The 23,280-nt window shown below is 37.0% G+C and overlaps 3 protein-coding genes across 3 annotated transcripts in view; 2 read left to right on the forward strand and 1 right to left on the reverse strand.

The window, feature by feature from the left end:
• Window positions 1-23,280, reverse strand: part of LOC139152682 (uncharacterized) — a 71,521-nt gene that overhangs the window by 30,267 nt on the left and 17,974 nt on the right. The window lies entirely within an intron of this gene.
• On the forward strand, window positions 9,378-13,988 carry LOC139114918 (neural cell adhesion molecule 1-like). Its single transcript, XM_070676842.1, has 6 exons — window positions 9,378-9,705; window positions 10,395-10,745; window positions 11,179-11,505; window positions 12,277-12,402; window positions 13,425-13,567; window positions 13,950-13,988. Exons 1-6 carry the CDS (start codon window positions 9,579-9,581, stop codon window positions 13,986-13,988), a joined length of 1,113 nt encoding a protein of 370 aa, XP_070532943.1. The 5' UTR covers window positions 9,378-9,578.
• On the forward strand, window positions 14,037-21,423 carry LOC139152683 (tyrosine kinase receptor Cad96Ca-like). Its single transcript, XM_070725969.1, has 7 exons — window positions 14,037-14,655; window positions 17,522-17,635; window positions 18,201-18,382; window positions 19,140-19,262; window positions 20,079-20,190; window positions 20,594-20,690; window positions 21,240-21,423. The coding sequence occupies exons 1-7, from the start codon at window positions 14,436-14,438 to the stop codon at window positions 21,352-21,354; spliced, it is 963 nt and encodes a 320-aa protein (XP_070582070.1). The 5' UTR covers window positions 14,037-14,435; the 3' UTR covers window positions 21,355-21,423.

The following is a 23,280-nucleotide window of genomic DNA, read 5'->3' on the forward strand; positions in this document are numbered from 1 at the left end:
AGCAGAAATGCGTTAAGGTCTGTACCTATCAATCACAAACATATTATAGATTACTTCAAGAAAAGGAAATTTATATAATTCAAGATATTAGTTCAGAAGTTTGAAATTTTTAATGCATGTAAATGAAAATGAACGCCCACAGACCATTCATTCACCATCAACCATTTATTTCTGCACTCATTTGGAAAATACTTCAATACGCAATCCCACTAAAAGATCAAGGTGATTTCATCTATTACGGTGAAATTTATAAACTTTCGGAGGACTTTGCATTGTGGCAATGTGTTTGTGGGAAGATCGAAACAATTATCAGAAATAAGGAATTCCAGTCAGTAGATTCCATGGAATGTGAAAGAGTATTTTTCCACGGTGAGTTTTTATGCATGCATATTGGCTTGTTAATGAAGTGATATTAAGGAGAAAATATACAAATACTGGAGAGATACTTAATATAGGACTGGAGATAATAAAAGCTATCTTTTCAACTTGATTAGATCATAATCTAGAGTGCAAAAAGAGCAGAGTACTTCATGTGTTCTAATTTTTTGTTGTTCTCCACGCTTAGAACATTTGCAATTCATGCTGTACATTTAAATTCATGTTCTTGCAAGATCAATTGAAGATATGCTTAAACCGCAATAGCATTATTTTACATACGAAGAAACGAACCAAACATTCGTTCTGATATTTTTCTGTTTTACACTTTGCCAGTTACAGTATCATCCTTCATCATATACCCATGCCCATATTGCTTCATCCTAGTGACGTTCACCGTAAAATATCAGCCGTGGTATTTCACGGTAAACGTCAAGATATGCAAGATAAACGTAATCGGTTTCGGAGTTTCCCCGAACTAAATTAGCAGTTAGTTGGTAAACAACGTAAACAAACAAAATGGCTGCCGCCCCCGCCTGCGAAGCGATGTCGCCGACGTAAAAACTTGAAGGGCTTCGAGGAACATGGGCATTTCTTGTTGCCAAATACGATAATAACATGTTGAGTCTTGTAATGTTTTTTTGCCATGGTTTTCGTGTTAAAGTTCTCGTATTATTTTGGCCATCGTGTCCGATGTCACGTGCATACAGCTATATTTAGTAACAAACCTGTAACCGTGAACAACGCTATGACACTCATGCTGATACGACACAGGAACAGGCGATATTGGGTATTATATCATACCAGTATATTGATGGCGCAAATACAGCGATCTGATTGGTCGAGACGCGAAAAGAACCGTGGTATATTGGCGATATACCACGGCTGGCATACGCGCGAGCTCTCAGCTTGAGCAAAAATCCGTTTTTGACGTTCCACGCCAGAATTTCAATATACTGTTATGATATAATAGCAATAAATCACACCCAGCAACGGTACACCACTCGATTTTGACCAGTTCACTTCATATATGCACTCGCTATAGCTCGTTCATATATGTCGTGAACTGGTCAAAATCACGTGGTATACCGTCGCTGGGTGTGCTTTATTGCTTAAATAACCTCCAAGTAGCATATTGGCACTATATGTTATATATCATGCGTGTAAGTTTGTGATATGCAGCTTATTGGTAATTTGATACTATATCTCACTTTTGAATTAAAATTTAATTATTGAAAAAACTGATAACTCATGGCAGTTATCTGCAAAGTTCTCAGAAACCAAAATAAATCAAAATATAAATACTGTTAGAGTTTTAATATGACTTGCAATACATTATGCATTTTAAAAACAGCACCCTCATATGGGCATTTTGAATACCAAGGAACTCCCCTTTGACCATATATGGGCATATTTATATTACAGGCGACTGTATACCATTAATGTACCATTGTTGCGTTTATCTTATCCAGTTGGTGCTATGATAGGAACTTCAGGGCTGTAACGACTCACTCAATACCACGGGCACACACATATGCTTACACATGGAACTATGTTGACAGGAAAAAGAACTACCCACTTTTCAATGCAAGTAATCTAGTTTCTTCTTTAATTTAGGCTCTAAACTAAGTTTTAGAAATATGGTGAAACAAATACAGTTCTTCGTTCATTTTCATTCAAGTTTCCTATTTTCGGTCGCTTCACTTCAGTAACGCGCATTGATCATATATGCAAATGTGATCAGAACAGCATGGAACGTTCTTTCCACGTGTCCAGCTTTTTCATACACATGCAAACAACGTAACGTGTAACGTGTCTGTAACGTGTCAGAAAACCAAAGCTCTCAAGCGTCGACTTTCTCTTCCGCGTTTGACTTTCTTCTCTTTCGCGTTTGAGAGAAACAACGTCGGCTTCATTCGGAAATGGTCGGCTATTCATGGGCGTAACGACAGTCCAATGGTATACTGCACCCAATGTGAACGTCGGAATAATTTGGGCTGTAGTCGGGAAAGCAAGGTTGACCTCGAGAGCGATTCCCAGTACAGTACACGTTCGCAGATCGCGGTACACCTACAGGCTGATACTAGATAGCAACAAGTTCACCGCGTAAATTGCTAGACTACGTATAGCCACATCGGCACTTCTGAAATGTTATCTCAGGCTTGCAAGCAGTGTGTGAAATTAACTTAAAATGCATGCTGGTCCGAAGGACCAATAGCAAAGGGAATCTACTTGTCCTTCTTGACGTATGTTGGTCCGACAGAAAACAGACAAAAAGCCCTTCAAAAATGTCTACTTTCAATTGAAAAGAGCTGATAACATGGTACATTATCAGTCTCTCCTACTCTGGTGTTGTTAAATAATATTGATACAAATAAATGAACAAATATATATTTTGCTCAATAATATATGCCATGACTAGAGGTAGGTATCACCAAGAACCAGATCTCTATTGAAAAAGGTTTTATAGTTCATTCCAAAATTAACATGGGGAAAAAGTCTTTCAGTTTCCATTCCAATTAATGTGAAAAAGTTCTCCTCATTTTCAATTAACATGGGAAATAGTTTCGGTTTTCATTTCAAATAAACATTGGAAAAGTCTTTCAGTATTCATCTCATATCTCTACTACATGCGAACAAGTCTCAGTATTATATAGCGGTTCTTAGCGTGTTCCACTGCGATTTTATGAACCTCTGACTAACTGTACGAGTGAGACTAAATTCGAGAGTCTACAGTTGTCAGTACCAACCACAAACGGACCTTAGAATAAGTTGAGAAAGCAGATTTACAAGATATGCCACTACCTTATGGGCATGAAGATCACCGTATGCTCGTCGGCATGGCATGCAGTACATATATCTTCGACTTATCAGGAAACAACCAGTCGCGGTACTCATTCTGCCATGCATGCCGAAAAGATCGCGGTTTTTTCTTTCTGGATTAAGCAAAAAAAAATCGATAATAAATTGTGCTGCTCCTCCGATATCGTGGCTTTTAAAAAAAAGGGTAAGTAGGTCGACAGGGATTTTTTTTCCAAAATATTTTTATTTTCAAATATTCACTTTTTCAGGGTTCGGGGCGATCAAACACTGGCTACAACATTTCCAGGAAAACGTATAAGACATATAAAAGGAATAAAAACATAAGAGACATCCTCGTTCAAGCAAAACTCAAACGCCAGGTAACGAACACTCGATTTTGCGGGTTTTTTCTTTGTTTGTTTTTTTTTCCGTGTTTACGTAGTTCTAAAAAGTTAAGGGTCGGCAGGAACAAAATAGGGTAGGTCGGGTTATCTGAACAGCACATTTTTTTTTCTTTGGCATCGTATTCCCTTGGATTTGTCGCTTCGGGTCAATCTTGACGGATGCGGCTAGCTGGCAGAGTACGCTTACCAATTCCGGACACCTGGTACCACCACTATTTCGTGGTTAAAGATGACCCCATTGCCTTTGTCATTTTCGATATGTTCCTTGGACCTGGTAAATTTCATAGTTATCTTGAATGATAACGATTATTGGACCTGATTTGATGTCTATTGCCTGTTGCTCCTCCTTGTCGTTTGTTTTGTATTCTCTTTTCTCTATTGGCTCACACCACATATTGGTAGAGCAATTAGAACAGCATAGTCAGGTCGCGCACGTGTGACAGCAGACTTGCAAGACCTATGACCTTCTAACAAACTTTGTTAGTATCAAAAATTGTGATTGGTCCAAATAATAGCCTGCATGCGAAATCGGCCAATTGCGTGCGTTATTAAACGTTTTAGCTATAGCGGCTGTCGTTCTCTGTCCGAAGAGTTGGTAATTCGTTATGTACTGCAGTAGCAAAACTAGGAAAAACAACTCATGCAAGCGGAGCTGGATCGGACCAACAAGTAGTTGGATATATAGCCAAACAAATTCGGTTTTCAAAATTATTATGTGAATTTTGCGCTGGTCCGAAGGACCAGTGGTCTGGAAAAACTGCTGGTCCGTCGGGGATTCTGTTGGTCTCGGACCAGCGGACCAGTGTTAATTTCGCACGCTGCTTGCAAGACAACAAAAATATCAAAATATTATTATCAAAACCAGAATTTCGGGGCTAGAGAGCGAAACATTGCTGAAAAGTAGCCGGCCAAAATACGGAAGTAGCCGGTCAATTTGGCCGGCATCCGGCTAAAAATGAACACGCTGCAAACAGAGAGGCTTGTTGCGATAGATAAGTAGCCTTTGGCTTTTTGACCAGAAAAATAAGTGAGTGTTCATTGATAATTCAAAGACTGGATCCGTTGACACCAAAGTTTGCTCGTGACTTTCATTGCATTGCATGCACCTTTCCGCAATGCCACTCATTGAGTCTGAACTGAAATTGAAAGAGTACGTTTTAGTAAAAATCCTGTTTTGTTGTGCTGATTTTCGCTACCGGACTTTCTTTTATAGGGTTATGAACATTCATTCAAAGCAAAACATCTTTAATTTGTCTCCTTTCGATCGTACAGAGATATTGTGTGACAGGAAAACTGTAGTTCAAAGGGCAATGATGTTTGTGAACGTACGCTCAACCAGCTTAGATAGCTTTTCGTATGCAAAATCAGCGTAAGTTAATTAACTGCTGGTATTGTTTAAACAGCATTGTATTGAAAGGGATTCTATAGTACCATCGTTTTTGTAAACTCTTCATGCAATTTTATGAACTAAATGATGACCTCAAAGTAACAGCAAGTGCTGGACGGCACTTTTAAAGGCATGCGTTGGCACCAGATTGTCTCATCAGAAAATTTACCCACCAGATTACAATTTCAATGGAAAACAAAAGGCTATCACACCTCTATAATCCTCTTACAGACTAGAACAAAGGTGATCCCAGGGATCGCGAGCAATGCCTTTAACGCTGGTCGGAAATCCTGAGTGCCGGACAGTGGGCCACGCTAGGCAGTGCTAATGTTTTGTTTACACTAAAAGATAATCTGTTAGGGACCGTTCAGTTTTTACGGCCGGGGGGGCGGCAAAATCCAGGGGGGATCATTGTAATTTTGGAATCCGCAAAGGGGGGTCATCGCTTTTTCACTGGTAGGAAAGGGGGGTCACCACATTTTCAAAAACATAATACCAACAATAAAGTTCACTTTATGCCATGGCCATGATCGACCCTCTTTACCAGCGGGCCGCCTTCGGCGGCCCACTACAATAAATATACATTATGTATTACCCACGACCCTCTGAACGGGCAGACGCCTTTGGCGGCCCATTCCAATTAGGTTCACTTTATGCCATGGCCATGATTGACCCTCTTACCGGCGGGCCGCTTGCGGCGGCCCACTACAATAAATTGACTTTATGTAATACCCCACGGCAATCTTACCGTAAAATTCCCAATTTAAGCCGCGGCATGTATTAGAAACATTTTTGAGGGACCCCTGGGATCACGCACTGAATAATGGTAATGGCCGCGCGCCTTCAGCGGCCCTGTCCAGTAAAGTCTACTTTATGCAATAGCAATGATCGACTCTCTTTACTGGCGTGCCACCTTTGGTGGCCCTCTAGAATAAAGTTGACTTTACGTAATGGCCCATGACCCTCTTAACCGGAGGGCTGCCTTACAATACATTATACAATGTCCATATACATGAGTTGTCTATGGAAATGAAGTTAAAAATTGCCTTACAGTCGTCCTAATTAACAGACGTTTCAATGGATGTGGCTGAGAAGTTTGTGCACTGGCATCTCTGCTACACGAATAAAGTGCGCCGCGTACCGGAGTTCAAATCCAAACCATGCGGGTAAATTTGACATATGGGTTTTGGTTATTTTTCGGGGGGGGGGGGTCATCAATTTTTTTCGTCTGACAAAGGGGGGGTCATCTTTTTTTCACAAAAAGCAGGGGGGGTCTATATTTTTTGACCACCGGCGACAAGATTTTGCCGCCCCCCCCCCCCCAGGCCGTAAAAACTGAACGCTCCCTTAGCATATGTTGACATAGAGATTAATCCTCTGATAACCAACTCGGGTTAGTCGGGTACTCCTAATGATCAAATCAGCACGCCATTAAGCTGCCGTTGTACTTACGAGTTGAACGCAGTGCGTATTTATTTCCAGAACGATATCATTGATTCTCTGATTCAGTCGTTCGTAAACTCAATTGTCACTTCACCAATTGTTGACAAACTTGAAATGATGAACAAACTTACCATATTATGAACGTCTTGATCATTTTCGAAACATTCCTAGAAACTACAAACATAGAACATACCTAGCAGCACGCAAGAGGCTGGTTTTGTTTATTTTTGTCCTTTTGACCCTAAGGGCAATCTGAATGTATTGGACAAAAAACTTTATAAAGATAAGATCACGATGATATAGAATAACTTTGAATACACGAGGCAGCTACTAACTGTAATAAGGAATAAAGGTCTTGTTTATATAACATTAGGTTCCCTACACTGCGACTACCTACGTCTTTCGATATACTGCTATTCTGTTGATCGTAAATATTTTTATTGATTCTGAGTACAGCGATTGATAAGGCGGATCTGAAGTGGTCGAACCGTACAGGCGCTTTATTTCGTGTGTCTATAGTTGAAGACGATGTCAGTTCTGCGGCAGTTCAACTGTAACGCGGATACACTTCTTAGCGATGCTGTTATTAGGGGATTTACATTTACCTTACATATCATTTGCATGGACTTCAAGCCATAATTTATTTCGAGAATGCCTTCAGGAACATTGTTCTAGGAAACTCACTTTTTTGGGCCTGAAAATGACCAGTATATCTACATGTCACAAGTTGATTGACTGTAGAAAGTCGGTGAAATAACTTGTCCATATGTCTAAATCTTGTTCTATTTATGCAAATATTATAGTGTGTTCTGCAAAGTCAGCATAGCATCTGTCGGTGATTTCCCGATCTAAAGAACATGATGCAATCCGATTGAAGACCACGTGATTTTAGGGACTCCATAGCTCTTATATGAAGATGTGTCTTTCTTTCTGATGCAATATCAACATTCATATGCGTGAATACTACTGTAACTTTACTTTACGTAACCTTTCATGATGTGTGGTGTAAGTCAACTGCGTTGGTGTTTTGCTGTGGTTATTGTTCTATCAGGTATGTATATTCACGGAACATTTACAGTGATAGCGATCAGTGCGTGGGCTTTGAGAACTTTGTCCCTTGCAACAAGTCTTCGAAGAAGTGTTGCGCTTGTGTTTGCTTTCTTTCAGCGACAATCGATGTAAATTTCTGCCATCACTGTCCATTAGGTTTGTTTACTCAAGCAAATGGACTTTCTTATTTTTCTCCAAAATGTGTATTGAAATACTAAGTATCAGCCTCTCCAACAAACACTGATGCACCTGTACAATATGCGATTGACGAATTCTAGGCTGGGCAAAATGCAGTTTCAAACAACGACGTGGAACACAACAAATATGCATGTGTTGACATACTGAAAACTTGGTATTTCGACATGATTTTCGTATATTATACAGTGAGATCAAAATAATATCCTTTAAAATAAATGCTAGAGATACTTTAAATGATCTGGTTGTTTGGTAGGTCAGATTATATGCCTGTCTCATTTGAAATCATGGCAGTATCTGAAAATTGATGAGCCTGCAAGGGGTACCTGTCCCTTTGATTGAAATTGAGTGCAAAGCTTCGCGGTCAGACCACCAGGAGATAATCACGGATGTTTTACATGACATATTGATGTCTTTCATACTTGATCACAAAGAATAGTACTTAAGTCTACGCTTGTTTCAATATAGTGATAATCTTTGTCGGGCTATTACTTGCGGCATCCAATTTATAAATATCAATGTACCGAGTAGTGAACACTGGACTTCAATATCAAATGGACAATGCGAGTAACAGCGGTATTTGAACTAAGTGTTCATTGTTTGATATGGTGGCTGATGCAATACTACAATCTGTTGTATTCAAATTTTGAAGGACGTGACTAAAGGTTTCCAAAGAATATAAACGCACGACGGGTACTTGGAGTGGAAATTACAAAATATGTAAGAGAAGCTTCCTGTTGAAGGAACTTAAAGGTCATTAGGAAACCGACCACAGATATATATGCATGAATATTGTCGTGATGTCGTTTGTTAAAAGTTCTTTCAAGATCAAATGGACAATAACGATAGCCTTTGTCCACAGCATTTCTTCTGAGATTGAAGTGTTTTACTTCTTACACCTTAAGTATGTTAATCACAAAGCATTAGTATATAAAATCAAATGTGATATTGCTATGGCAAGTGCATTGTACTGTGGATGACAATGCTGTTGTCAAAAATAACACTTACATAACAGATATGGCTGAGATGTCAGGTAGAACAAAAGGTGTTACGATACTATTTGACTATTGAACAAAAGATAAATATATATTTAAATAAACAAAATGATGAAAGGAAATGTTACGGCTTTTCAGAAAGATACGTGACATACAACTCAAAATACCATTTCAGTCACGAAACAATGACAAATCCTTGAAATAGAACATATGATCTTGTAAATGTCATTTATTGTTTGCATTGAACTTCATCAACTCCTAATAGATAGCGAGTGATGTATTAGTCAAATGAAAAACTGTGCATGATATACATGAGGTAGCCACCAAGAAAGATAGGCTGACATCTCTGAATCTTCAGGCATTTCTGAATATTTATACATATGGGTCACTTGCAAACTTTATCAAGTGTAAACGTAGTTTACGATTAGTAGGGTAAGGAATAAGGAACAATAACTGCACAATATCGAGAAAGGATGGAAAAATTTAGTACATTTTGTCGGTCGATAGCAAATATTATGCACACAGCAATCACTTTAGAAAGACTTTTGGCCAGCCAAGACATTTCCCATGCATTTGGATGGATTGAAAACGCCTTTGGCCGGTAAGGATGTCCTTGCAAAGTGATAGTTTCCATACAACGACGATTTCCAGATATACATAATAACCCAACGCCTATTAATATCATATTAACAATGACATTTATTATTTTATTTTCATGTACAGACGTAATAGATGGAAATTCTGAAGTCTCTGACGAACAATCTCACCATACTGTTAATGCACGATTGGGGAAACTGTAGAGTTAACCTGTGACCACAAAAGGCAGACAATGACGTCAGCGGAGTCAGGTGGGAGAAGGAAGACGGTGGGTTTATTGCACAAAATGTCAATGGTGCTGAAAAGCATCTGAACAAAAGCAAATTTCAAATGAAAATTTTTCCACACCTTATGATCATGAATGTTACTGAGGCTGATCATGGTGTTTACCAATGCAGGATTTTCGTCAAGAGCGGTAACAATCAGGAAGAAATAAAGGTCCACCTAAAAGTGTACGGTAGGTTAAGGTTTTATTGCGCTATCTTTAGTATTTATTGTTAGAGAATTTATTGCCGGATCCTTTGAGGCAGTAAGCGCCTCTAACCGAACGGCTGAAACTTCTGCTAAAACTTTTCTTATCTTTAGAAAACTTTCAACTATTTCCCTTAGAAGTAGAAAAAAAGAGTTCAAGAGTTACCGAAAACTTTTGGTTCTAGAAAATTAAAATGTACGTTTTCCCTGTCATAATCATGTTGCAGGAAAATTTGATTTATTTTTTTAGAGAAAGAAAAAGCAACAGACATTGAACACTTGTTTTACTCTCTGAATTTCAAAATGAGTCAATTGAAGCTGTAGTAGATGAGATGAGTATTGCAGACCTTGAGGGTCTGAATATATGTCACAGGGGTGCATTAACATATGCTAGAGATTAAATTTAATGGCGAGATCAAAGTCATAAATACAGCGAAGTAGTTTGAATCAAATTTTTACGGAGGATATTTATTACTACGGATAAACAAACTTGTCAAACGGGCTTTCTTTTTCTTCTGTTATTTCATCTGTCCTTTACTATACCCTGTTGCCACTTTTTCCATTCTAATTTTCATACCCATAATATCCTGCATCAAAGGTGATTGTGGTCTGCATGTCTACTCATTTTGCCAGACAACTACATACTTTAATGGTGTTTCTTTGTTCTCTTATTAGCGCAATTTTCAATGTACCTGCGCCTACCAACGTCGGAATATGTCAACACCAGTACGAATACTGTCAATGTATCACAATCAGAAAACGTTACCGTATTTTGCGAAGTTATTCTTAGCGGGTCTAAAGTGAACATGCGGTGGCACCTAAATTCCAGCCTGATTTCTGCAGGTGACTCTTACACGATAGATTACACATCTTCAAGCAGTGGTGATTCATTCAATCTCACAAGTCAATTGACTATAAAGAACGCCGAATATATTCACGATGGCAAATACACATGTCACGCTGACAACGATTTCATCAAACAATCACAAAATGTTTCATTCTCTCTTGCGGTTTTGGAAAAAACAGGTAAGTTTTGAGCACCCAACATGGCAGCATGATTGAGTTATAGGATATGAGACATATTTGATTAGTCACATTACCAACCCTTCATGTTCTTTTCGCTACTAAGAAACATGAGTTATTAATCGTACATTGATACCACCCTCACCCACCTTCCCAGGATAGATTCTTAGCTTGAAATTTTAGGAAAGGATTAACTTTTCCTTATGAAATTGCAGTCTATATGCACACCAGTAAAAGTTGTTGCATACATGGCATTAAATAGAGAAGGGGCGTTGGAAAGTGCAGGATAGTCAAATCAGAAACAATATATGGCGTGTTTAATTAAACATCATACAATGACTTGTTCCGTACACATTTAAGCAACACCATAAACGCTTATTGATATCAGACTAACAATATCACTTTACAATTCCTTTTACATATTAACACGTAATAGATGGAAATTCTGAAGTCTATGACGAACCTTCTCGCCATACTGTTAATGCAACGATTGGGAAAACTGTAGAGTTACCCTGTGACCACAAACCGGCAGCCAATAGCGTCTTCGGAGTCAGATGGGAAAGGGAAGACGGTAAACTTATTGCACAAAATGTCAATGGTGCTGAAAAGTTTCTAGACGGAAACAAATTTAAGATTAACAATTCTCCAAGCCTCACTATCGTGAATATTGCTGCTTCTGATAGTGGTGTTTACCGATGCAGGATTTTCGTCAATAATGAAGATAACAATCAGGTAACAGAAAAGGTCAGCCTAGGAGTTTACGGTGAGTTTGAGTTTTACCACGCTATCTGTAGAAATGTTGCAAAAATTAGCACAATCAATATTTTAATACTATGCCAAGCATTGCCATGCCTTGTTCCATACACCTTTAAGCAACTCCACATAGTCTACTAAATACAACTTTTCTAGATAAAGATTTTGACTAATAAATATCATCACGCTTGTCCATAACCATATTGCGAAGTGTGGAATTTTTAACCGAATTCACTGATGCTCGAAACATGACCTGCTGAATATTCATCAACTTTAATGTTGGAAAAGGAGAAGAAACAAAAAATTGCGAAGAGTGTTTTTCACTCCAAATTATGGTGTTCGTGACGTAGTCGGTCTCTGTAGTCACGTTATTTCAAGATAATACCATTATCAAACCACACAATTTTGCTAAATTTCCTAGTGGGAGCCTCGTGATGACTATTATGAGACCTTCGTTGAATTCAATTGCCTTTTGTGGTATCCTCCAAACGTGTGATTGACTGAAACTTTTTTCCGTGCACACTTACATAGTTGTATGCAGATAGTTGACGGTTCTTGTTTGTGCCTGTCTTTAGAATGCTTTCATTATCCTCATCCGGGACATTAGAACAGTGAGCTACACTTCAGCAATCAAATACATCCCGCTACATATAAATTATTGTATTTATTGTCCTATATTTTCTGTACGAGAAGTGATCAGTATATGTTCTCACAGATACTCGTAAGAATGGTTTATTGTCCTCATTAACAAGTCATAACGTTTCGACTCATTACAATCCAGAATCTGCCGGTACCTTAATGAAATACGGATCTCAAAATGAAGATTCTACTCAAGACAATGAGGTAATATCAAAAAGGCACACAAGTGAGACAGCAGTATCTCAACTCATTACGTCGCAGCAGTCAGGTAGTGTAATTAAAATCGTTGGTATCATGTCAGATAGTGATTACGATTTTGACTGAATCAAAAATCATCAGGTCATCATTTATTTCAATAACAAATAAATATTCCTGTTTTTCGTAAAGTAATATTCTAGAAGACTATCGGAGATCAAAATTGAATTTGGTTGAACGGGGCTGATTATTGAGCGAGCTACTGCAACTGATTGTCACAAGAATAGAAACCTCTGAAATTTTGCCATTTGCTATATATATATATATATATATAATATATATATATATATATATATAATATATATATATATATATATATATATATATTTGATATATAGCTGAACTCTGCAATGGTTGCTCTTAAGGTAAAACGTGCCTCGAGTCCTCGAGGACTCTCAAATTTTTATAATTCTTTTCTGATTTACTACTTGTCGGTGCTCATTTTAAAACTCCGGAGAAAGAAGAGTCATAGTTTTTCGAAAATCCAAAATTGAATCCCCACGAGTTTACACAGGGATGGCGGTCATTTTGAATCTTAAATATTGCAAAATGTTGGGGAATTTGTTTCGCTAGTTCCAAATTTTGCACGACGATCCCCGATATTATTAATGATATGGTAAGATAATGGTTAAAAGTTTTATTTAGGAAAGCTCGAGCAAACCTTCGAGGAACATACTACCTTAACTCACTACTGGTTAAAGATGTTCTATTATTGTGCACAATGGCGACTATCATGAAATTGAAACATGACATCGGAAAAGTAAATGCCTTCATGTGATAAAAGTTGCATGGTGTAACCCTACTTCTATCTTTATTGTAGTAGGCGATGATTAAAACTTACGGTGTCGTCAATTTGTGAAAGACGAAGAAAAAAAGATGTGTTTCCGAAACCAGTAGGCCTATATTAAGGGATATTTTTTGACGATGTTACATGTTTGGCATTACCGGAAGGATACTTACCCGCTTTCAGAGAAGATAAAATATTTGATGTTTTCATTACAGATATGACACACGTATTGATACGCTTTTTTTCAGTTTCACCTAATTATAGAAACAGTGACCGTGGTGTTAACACTGTTCAAGCCGTGACATGGGTAGTTCTCGCCCTTTTAGCCACTGCCTTTTTCCTTATTGTTATCATCTTAATACGTTTACGTAGAAAGAGAGGAAGATCAAAGGTAAGGAATCATTAAGATGATGAAAGTAAACGTCGACAGAACTGAGCGGCAGACTGAAAAAAAACTTATGGTGGTTTTCCAATAGATACAATCTATGATCACAGACGATTCAATTCAAAGGTGACGTCAGAGAACATATCTTTATTTTTGGTTTCAAAAGTGGTTTGAACTCAATGAAACCTATCTTTAAAACATTGTGATGTTTAATGTTTGATGAAAAGGAACCACAGATTTTATTTTATGGATGTTCCTACTGGCCTAATGCCAAGTTGGTATATCATAAAAGTCATATTAACGATAACATTTGACTAAGTATCCTATTTATCATATAATTAAATTAAACGAAACCTACAAATGACGACACTTATATGCTATTTTTCAGCAAATGAAGATACAGAGAGTCGGGGAGGCAATGGTATGACCTTTTTTTTTCTAACATAACATGGACGATTTCTCGATAAAGACATGTTTTTAAAGAATATATAACGTTAAGTATGACAAAAAGCATTCTTTTGAGACAGTATAACATCAGTAAAATTAAGTTTTTGACAAACGACGTGTCGCAATTAATAATCTGAACTTACTTTTTTCGCCATGAGAAAAAAATTCTTTATATGTACCGCTTCCCTTTACATGTAAAGGAAATATAAAATATGCAACACATCATGAGCTCACAGAAATTGACATCTGTTATGCCGTCTGAAGTCTAGGGAAGGAAAGTTTATAATTTCAAAACAATTGTAGAACTAAACTGTTGCCATTTATTCACAACGTTACGGTTTCATCTTTAACAAAATAGGAAGAACAAGTATCACTTAACTCAAGACCAACGTTTGACCCTGGAGGCAAATGTGATGTAAGGATAGACATGGACAGTGACGTCAATGGTGGTGAGGCGAGCTCTAAACACCCTTTGTACTACAATATATTTTCCGGTTCTGATGGTTGGGAGTTTCCGCGAGGCAATCTCTTTTTGCATGAAAATAGAATCCTTGGAAGAGGAGAATTTGGAGAAGTCAAGATGGCGGATGTTAGATGCAGTGATGACCCACGTGGTAATATTCAAGTTGCAGTCAAATGCCTCAGAGGTGAGATTCATACTCCAAGCAATTATAACACATTTTACATATTGTTGGGTTATTTCATTTTATGTATTTTATTTGCTCACTTGCCACTGTCACCATTTGATTGATTAAGGGAGCTTTGATTTATTATGAGGGAATGGGATGCGGAAGCAGGGTAATCTACTTAAAAAGACGTAACCCCTTTCCTTTTTAAAATTTGAATCATGGGAATGTGTATATGACTTACCAGATTAGACTCCCACACTTACCACCTGTTCACACCCATCATTTGTGACCCTCTCACTCGGTTATGCTTTGGAATTTGACCTTGTTTTTCAAATTACAACACAATAGGTCTTACTAGCTCCGAAACGATACTCATCTAATTAGAACTATATGGAGCACATACAACCAGTTTATGTATGTGTATGTGGGTTGATTGGCACTCCCATGTGTAGTGAGTAAATGGATAGTTTTGGATGCAGTTTCAATATCGCATTTGTTAGTAAAATGTGCACTTCGAATCTGCCGACTCGGTCAAGCACATTGGTATCAATAGGGCCGTTCACAGTTTACGTCACTGTTCTCTCATTAATATGCAAAAATAAATATTTGTCCGCATTTTTAGATTACGCTTTTGAAAATTACGCATGCAAGAACGCCGAAAATACATCTCAGTGGGCGACTGCTAGTGTAACAGTGAATACTAAAAAACATATTCACGACTCAGAGTACAAGCTGCAAAAACAGCCACGCATGCAACATTGATGAAATTTGTCCGCATTTCAAGCTGCGTGTCCGATGTCGCGCGCGTACAGCTATATTTAGTAACAAACCTGTAACCGTGAACAAGGCTATTGTCAAACACTCTTATAAATGCACAGATATAGCTAGAAGGGAACACTGTTTGTTAAAGGCCTGTGCTGGCGTCATATTGTCTCGCAGGGAAATCTACTTATCAGATTACAATTTCGAAGGAAAACAAAGGCTATGACACTCCATAATCCTCTGACAGACTAGAACAAACTTGATCCAGGGGATCAAGTCCCTGTCCTTTAAGAATCCAATGTAAAGCGTACTGACATTTTGGTGAAATTCCGAGATCACGTTTGTTGGACACAGATGCATCTCCAACCATCGTACACCATTGAATTCATATACGTAATAAAGCGGACATAAATGCACATATTTAGCTAGGTTTGTTTTGGTAAAATTGAAAATTGTCAAGAGCTTTTCCCGATATACACCCATCTAAACTAAGTTAGTGTTATTCGGGTAAAATGCCAATATCACATTTGTCGAACGCACGTGTACTTCCAACCAAATTCTCTATTAAAGTACATTCATATAATCTGTCAACATATAAAAGTTAAAGCTATTATAGTTTTGTATTGAATAACAAATTGCGCTTAAATTTCCTTCTAAAAGCCCATGTAAAGTAAATTGATATTTTTAGATGAAATTCCAACATGCATTTGCTGTTCACAAATACATTTAAACCACAATACTCTAGTCAAGTACATTTATGAAAATAATAAAGCATAATGCTCAGAATATAGCTAGTTTTGTATTTCAAAACATTGCTGATAGGATTTCGAATAGACTCCTATATATATCGAACTTACATTTTTGGGTGAAAGTATAATATTTACTAACAGCAAATGCACCTTTAACAACCAGTTCTAGTAAACCACAATGCAATAAATTCATAAACATATAAATGGAAAGATATAGCTTGTTTCGTATTGGATAAAACGCTGTAAATTTCCCCGTAGATTCCAAAATACAGTGAATTCATATTTTCTGTGAAATTTCAATAAATGCACCTGAACAACCATAAACTTGCCAAGTACATTCATAATCAAGCATATGTAAATGCACAGATATAGTCAGTTTGTCATTGGAAAAATCTTATTAGACCCCATGAACTGGCATCTATATCATATTGTAATTGACATTTCATAAACACAAAGCGCTTCTATCCAACCTGCTCCAGACAAATACGTCCGTATTACTTGTAAAACATAAAATGCACAAATTTAGCTATTTTTTCATGGGAGAAAATACATTTTCGGTTCAAGTTTAATCAATTTTTTGCACGTCTTCCTTCTCTCATGCAAAATTTGAAGTGTATAAATATATTTGAAATACATATACATGGCACCTGTCCTCGGTTGCTTATAGCCTTTATTAAGTTCAGTTTTGTGTGTGTGTGTGTGTGTGTGTGTGTGTGTGTGTGTGTGTGTGTGTGTGTGTGTGTGTGTGTGTCTGTGTGTGTGTGTCTGTGTGTGTTTGTGTGAGTTAGTCAAATGCACCGTATGTATTACTAGATAGATAGACAGACAAATATACACCACACAATGCGTCGTGCCAGTGACGTCTGTGCAATTGTAGTGAACACATTTAGGTATTGAGCCTGAAGGATGTGATGTGCGTATGCACTCTGGGACAGTTATTTCAATTTTCGTTACTGGATTATTTTGACAACTCTTCTAAATTTAGGTATTTTGCGTTCAACTGGCAAATGTAAAATGTGACCCTCCAGAAAACTAACTTTGTAAAACATGACCCTCCAAAAGGACAGGTTTATAAAATTTTAGGTATCAAACTCCCCGGCCCATCCCTCCAAATAACTGAAAACTTCCTTACGTACATGCGAAAATGAAGTGATTTTAATCGTAAACGAAGGGCAACCGGTTATCTCAAGTCGGCTAAAAAGTCTAAAGACAGCTATCTTGTGCTTTCAACTAATGAATACACTGCAAATTAATAGAAGAAATATCCGTTTCTCTTTTTACTCTATTCTTTATTGAAAACAATTTTCACATTTTTGTACAAAAGTTTGAAATGTTCCAATGCAATTCTTAGCAAGATATTTCATTTTTCACAGAAAATGCAGCGTCAGAAGACAAAATAAATTTCCTAACAGAGTTGGCCATCATGAAGTCATTTACTGTCTACCATCCGAATGTTGTTTCACTTCTGGGATGCTGTACCAAAGAAGGTAACTTTGCAATGAATTCATGTAATGAATGTCAAGTTCCTGTTTGTAACACATAATCGGTGACATATCGGCGTACTGCCTTACTTAGTTACACGGTTTGTGCTTGTTGATAACATGCTGTTATTGTATTTTCCCAGTTGCATATAGCCATATGTTATTGCTGCTTTTCGGCCAAGAGTTGACATCATATTAAGGAAATATTGAAAGTGAAGGACCGATTATTCTTGCCATATACGATTTTATGTATTTATATTAATTCAAATAAATTAGGGTACATGCTTACCTAGTTTTGGCATACCTGGGCGATAAGAACGAAATACAAACATTCAGCATTACTATATCTATGTATGTTTTTCTTTAAGCAAAGCCTATGTTGTCAAGGTAGTATCTTGTGACTCCTTAAAAGGTATGATAAAAAAGATTAATGATTAATGTATACAGCATAACAAGACAAAACATACAATATAAAATGTGATCTACCTCAAATTCCAACACAATGCTGATACTTGTCGTTCAATGATCCACATGTATTATCAATCAGATTTAACTGGTTTTCATAATTTAGATCCAATTTATATCATACTGGAGTATGTGCGGTATGGCAGTCTGCAGAGTAACCTTCGAAAAAGTCGTTCAGAATGTATCTATCAAAATTTACATCCAAGAAGTCGAGATATTACACCATCAGACCTTCTGAAATTAGCGTGGCAGATTGCGAAAGGAATGGCATTTCTTTCATCCATTCAGGTAATTCTGTCGTGGTTTTTCCCAAAATTAAGGTGCTACAGGACATGACGGACATTTCACACGTGAAAAGCTCTTACATATGACCAACCATACTTCGACAAACTTTTGCCTTAAAAAGTAAACTAATGAGTTTTGGGCGTTTCTTTGTTATTACCGACCCTTTTAGACACCGTTTATAAGAAAATATTCTTTGTTGCTGCATTTAGACGAGATGGGCAATCGATACTTAGCAAGTGCACATATACTGGTAGTGCGTATGGATAAAATAGTTTTATCACCCCAAACTGAATTGGACACTGGTTATAATTGGTGATCTTTGAACCAATGTGATGGTTATTAACCCACAATTGTTTACGACCAAAACTCTTCAGCAGAGAAGTTGTGTCGGCTCCACAAGAAATTCCGAAAAACCGTGTGTGTGCACCCGATCCTTTCCCGTCATATAGACAAATAATCTGCATTATACACCATGCTTTATGATTACATTAGGAGCTTGTCTCGAAGAACTTCAGTCAGTAACCTTGAAAATAACTTTTAATGCCGATGCAGTATAAATATGAACGTTTGTAGTCCAGTTTACCGAACGTATAGTAAGCCTAAATACCATTAACATGATATGCTAATTGTTTTACATTTTAAAGTGAATAGCTTAAAACTTCAAAACAGTGGAAACTATACATGCAAAGGATACTGGAGATCTTCAATTTATAGGCTTTTTTGCTGGTTGATCATGAACCATTTCTCTCGCTATTTCCAGTGCATCCACCGTGACTTGGCGACAAGGAATGTGCTGCTCGGCGAAGGTAAAACATGTAAGATTTCCGACTTTGGCTTGGCTCGTGACGTCAGTGGCGTACACGTCTACGAGAGAAAATCACAGGTATAGTGTTCGCAACGCAAGAAAAATTTTAGATAGCAGAAACTTTAACCCTACGCGTGACCTTTGAACCAAGATTGTTGAGGCATGGGATTAACAAGTATGCACACCGAGTGATCAAAACAGTATTGAGTTATCACATGTTAGGTGCAGAACTTTTGGGCAAATCATTCTTCCATGTAAAGTCGGTAAACTTGTCTCGTCTTCAGGTTGTACTGTCCAGGGATAGTTTCTATCGCATTTTTTCAAAAATATTATGAAATTTCACGTCCTCATGCTTATCGTGTATGACGAATTTACTACAAAAGACATAAAATTGTAAACGTTTGCATGTATTACCGATAGTGATTTGATCAGTGTTTTCTTTTTTTGAAGATTTTATACGTTTTTGAAAATTTAAAAGACGATGACACTCATGTATACAAATGATGCGTTAGATTTATAAAAGATTATGAGGAAATACATATTATCCTTTGAAGAACGATATTATGGGTCAGAAAGTAGAAAAGCACTGCACATACTTTTGAACGAAATCTGATATACTTCCTTCTATGTTAAGCATATCGCTATAATCACAGTTTAATTATGTTGATAAGGCATGACAGTCTTGAAAAGAGTCATAACTTTTTACTTAATGAACGAATGATCGCTAGCTACCTCTACATTGTAGTAGGTATAAGAAGAAAGCTTAACTTCTGTTTCGTAGATTACTTAGAAAGAAAAGTTAGACCTGAAGTGAAAACAGTTCTAATACTTTTCAAATCACATGTCAAATGTTCGTACGATGAAATCAGTAAACCATCGTATAAATGATTTCAGAGTCGATTACCAGTCCGATGGATGGCATTAGAATCGCTCATTGACTCCGTGTACACAACCAAGAGTGACGTGTGGTCTTATGGAGTTGTACTCTGGGAAATCGTAACACTCGGTAAGGTTTCTGAAGGAGCTGGCAGAAAAATGGTTCTTTGTAGACATTTATTTATGTAACAGGTTTTCTATCTGAAATAGAAGACCTGGATTATCTAATGTGCAATGTGATGCCCTCTTATGTTTTCAGTATAAATTTTAAAAGAAATACTTTTTGATGGCAATATTTTCAGCTTTTGAACTGCAATGTGTGCATATTCGGCCCTAGTTGAAATGGCAAAGCGCTTTTTGTTGGAAAGGCGTATTTTCAGGATCAGCGTAATCATTGGAATCTGGAAGACATCTGAAGTAAATGACTCATTAAATTGATGAATGTTCAACGTGTGCAGTTTTATACATTTAAACATAATATATGCAGTAGAACATATTAATGAATACTAAGAATTGTCGATCTAAATTTACAGGTTCTACCCCTTATGGAGCTTTGATGGCAAAGGACGTGATAGAGAAACTCAGAAGGGGCTACAGAATACCAAGACCTGGACACTGCAGTGAAGATATGTGCGTTGAATATTCATCAGTTGATTTAAAATTTGAAGTGACTCTGTTCTACGTCTCTGTGTTCAAAAGTTTTTTGAAGTCATTTTGCATATGATAGACTCCCACTGGTAGTGCTGATAACGAATGTTTGATCTGCAATTAATCTACAATAAATTGCATATACAGAGTGTAGAAGGCTTAAGCTAAGTTTATGGCTACCAAAAAGCAGCTGTAGAAAATACATTACATGTGTTATTCTTTCTATTACAATTTGCTGGAAGCCGGTTATCTGCATGGGACGGAGGTAAATTTTCTTTCAGTCTATGGGCTTATAAATATCACAAAAGAGTAAATTGGAGTACACTCCAGTAGACTGTCGCCCTGATTGAAGTGTGAGAGTGAAACCCGCGTGCAGAGCGAGTGGCAGTAGCGAACGCTTGGAAAATGGTAAACGACTTTTGGGCTCGTCTATACGGGAGGTAATTTGATGAAAAAGGCATTCCACGTGTTAACACCTAAGAACATATTAAAATTTATTCGTGGTTTCTAATATATGGTTGATTTCGTCAGATACAAGATAATGATAGATTGTTGGAACAAGAATGCCGACGACAGGCCGTCGTTTTCAGACCTTTGTGTAAGATTACGTGACATCATCGATCATTCAGAACAGGTAGGTTTCTAAAATAACGATATCTTTGAACGCTACTTTCAAAATGACAATACAATGTTGCCGACATACAGTATAGATGCAAGTCAAAACATAATATTCTACAGAACGTTTCTTATTTCTCGATTGCTTTCAAATGTAATTGAACTTGAAAATCACCGTCACTGAAGAAATATGACTGTATTATTACCTGAGGATCAGATCGACAGAAGATGACACAGTGACGATGATGACAACAAGACTGACAGCAAAAACAACCGTTGTCGTTGCTATAATAAATAAACCCAGCTGAATCTTTGTTCATAGGTCATATGTAAAACTAAAAATAATTAATGTAAAAGTTTATGACGAATTTTTGAAAGTTTTATCTGATCTGGTGTTTGTTTTCATAATTATCTCGGATATGTTACAAGTTACCGAGATGATTTTATCCCTGAGAATTTTTATCCCGTACTAGATACGTCACAGAGGGCAAATCTTGCACCTACCATATTTATGGTCTGTCATATCTGCACATTCTTATTGTCTCTTATAACTCTGTAAGGAACATCTAATGATGGAACATTTCGAAGACCATTTGTATGTCAACCTCGATGCAGGAGAATTCTCAGCCAGTGAAAGACTGTAGCATGCACCGCAGGGATACCATTTAATTTTGTAAATGAATACCCTCCTCGGTGAGCTAACCTCTGCCTGGGAGAATTTTGAGCTGGTGAAAGGCTGTAGGGGTAGGATCATTAAATTTCAATGGACCCGATCTTCTAGAGATTTTGACAAGCGAAAATCCGAGGCAGAAGACTGTGTATACGTCATCCTTGATCCAGAAGAACTTTCAATGAATGACACTTTGGAAAGGTCAACATTATATGAAATCTCAAACCAAGTGAACTGTCAGCCGGTGAAAGACTTTGGCAGAAAGATCAACAACTGCTTCAGAAAACCTGATCTCAACAAACTCTCAGTGGATAAAACTAAGTGCAAAAAAATGAATATTTATCCTTGATCCTAGAGAAATATCAACAAACGAAAACTCATGCAAGGAATATCACTGAACTTAGTCAATCTCGATCAGCAAATGATAGGTCGTGAATTTCAACGTTGTTTCAAGAGAGCTGACAATTTGAAATATCAAAAATTTACGTAACGAGTACCATCACGTTTTCTTTCTCGCCTGCTTAAGCTTTATCAAGTAACATCATATCAAAATAGTGACATACTGCCTTTTGCGATATTTTCATTGATATTTGCTTTTATTTATATCCGACAAACTGTGCGATCACTCATTTCACACAGTATACATTCAATCTCCAATGAAAAAAATAGTAATAGTGGCAAGATGTAGTCAATATTTGACAAGACTTTAAACGTCAAAGTCCATGACTTTTCCAAGATTGCGATATATAATTGATATTTTCATTGCATATTTACAAAAGTGTTCAAGTTAAATTCAATGTTACAGTAAACTATATTTTTACACCACAAATGATGCGATACCATGAATTCAATAGTTATTTATTGTTAACAGCAATGAATTAAAAATATTAAACTTCCTTCGCCAGCTATCTACCAACCCACCTGCCTTCTAATTACCTACCTACCTAACTGCCTACCTGCCTACCTACCAAAATAAATAAATAAACAAAATAAACAAACAACAAACAAATAAATAAATAAATAAATAAATAAATAAATAAATAAATAAACCTAAGTGTATGTTTTCTTTCTACAATTGTCCTGAAATTTTTAGAGAATATGTTTTAATGTACATTCCCGTTCTTTACGCTCTGTACAGCTTTTTAAACCAACAGTATCTAAGAATAATGTGCACTCGTGTGTATTGCTACAACGATCAATGAAATTTTTAAATACAATTTTACCGAATCAGACTTTTGATATTTTTAATTGTAGCTACGGTAAATTCCGCAGATTTTTATTTAACTT

This window comes from Ptychodera flava, chromosome 16 (genome assembly GCF_041260155.1).
Source record: "Ptychodera flava strain L36383 chromosome 16, AS_Pfla_20210202, whole genome shotgun sequence".
NCBI classification, from domain to species: Eukaryota; Metazoa; Hemichordata; class Enteropneusta; family Ptychoderidae; genus Ptychodera; species Ptychodera flava.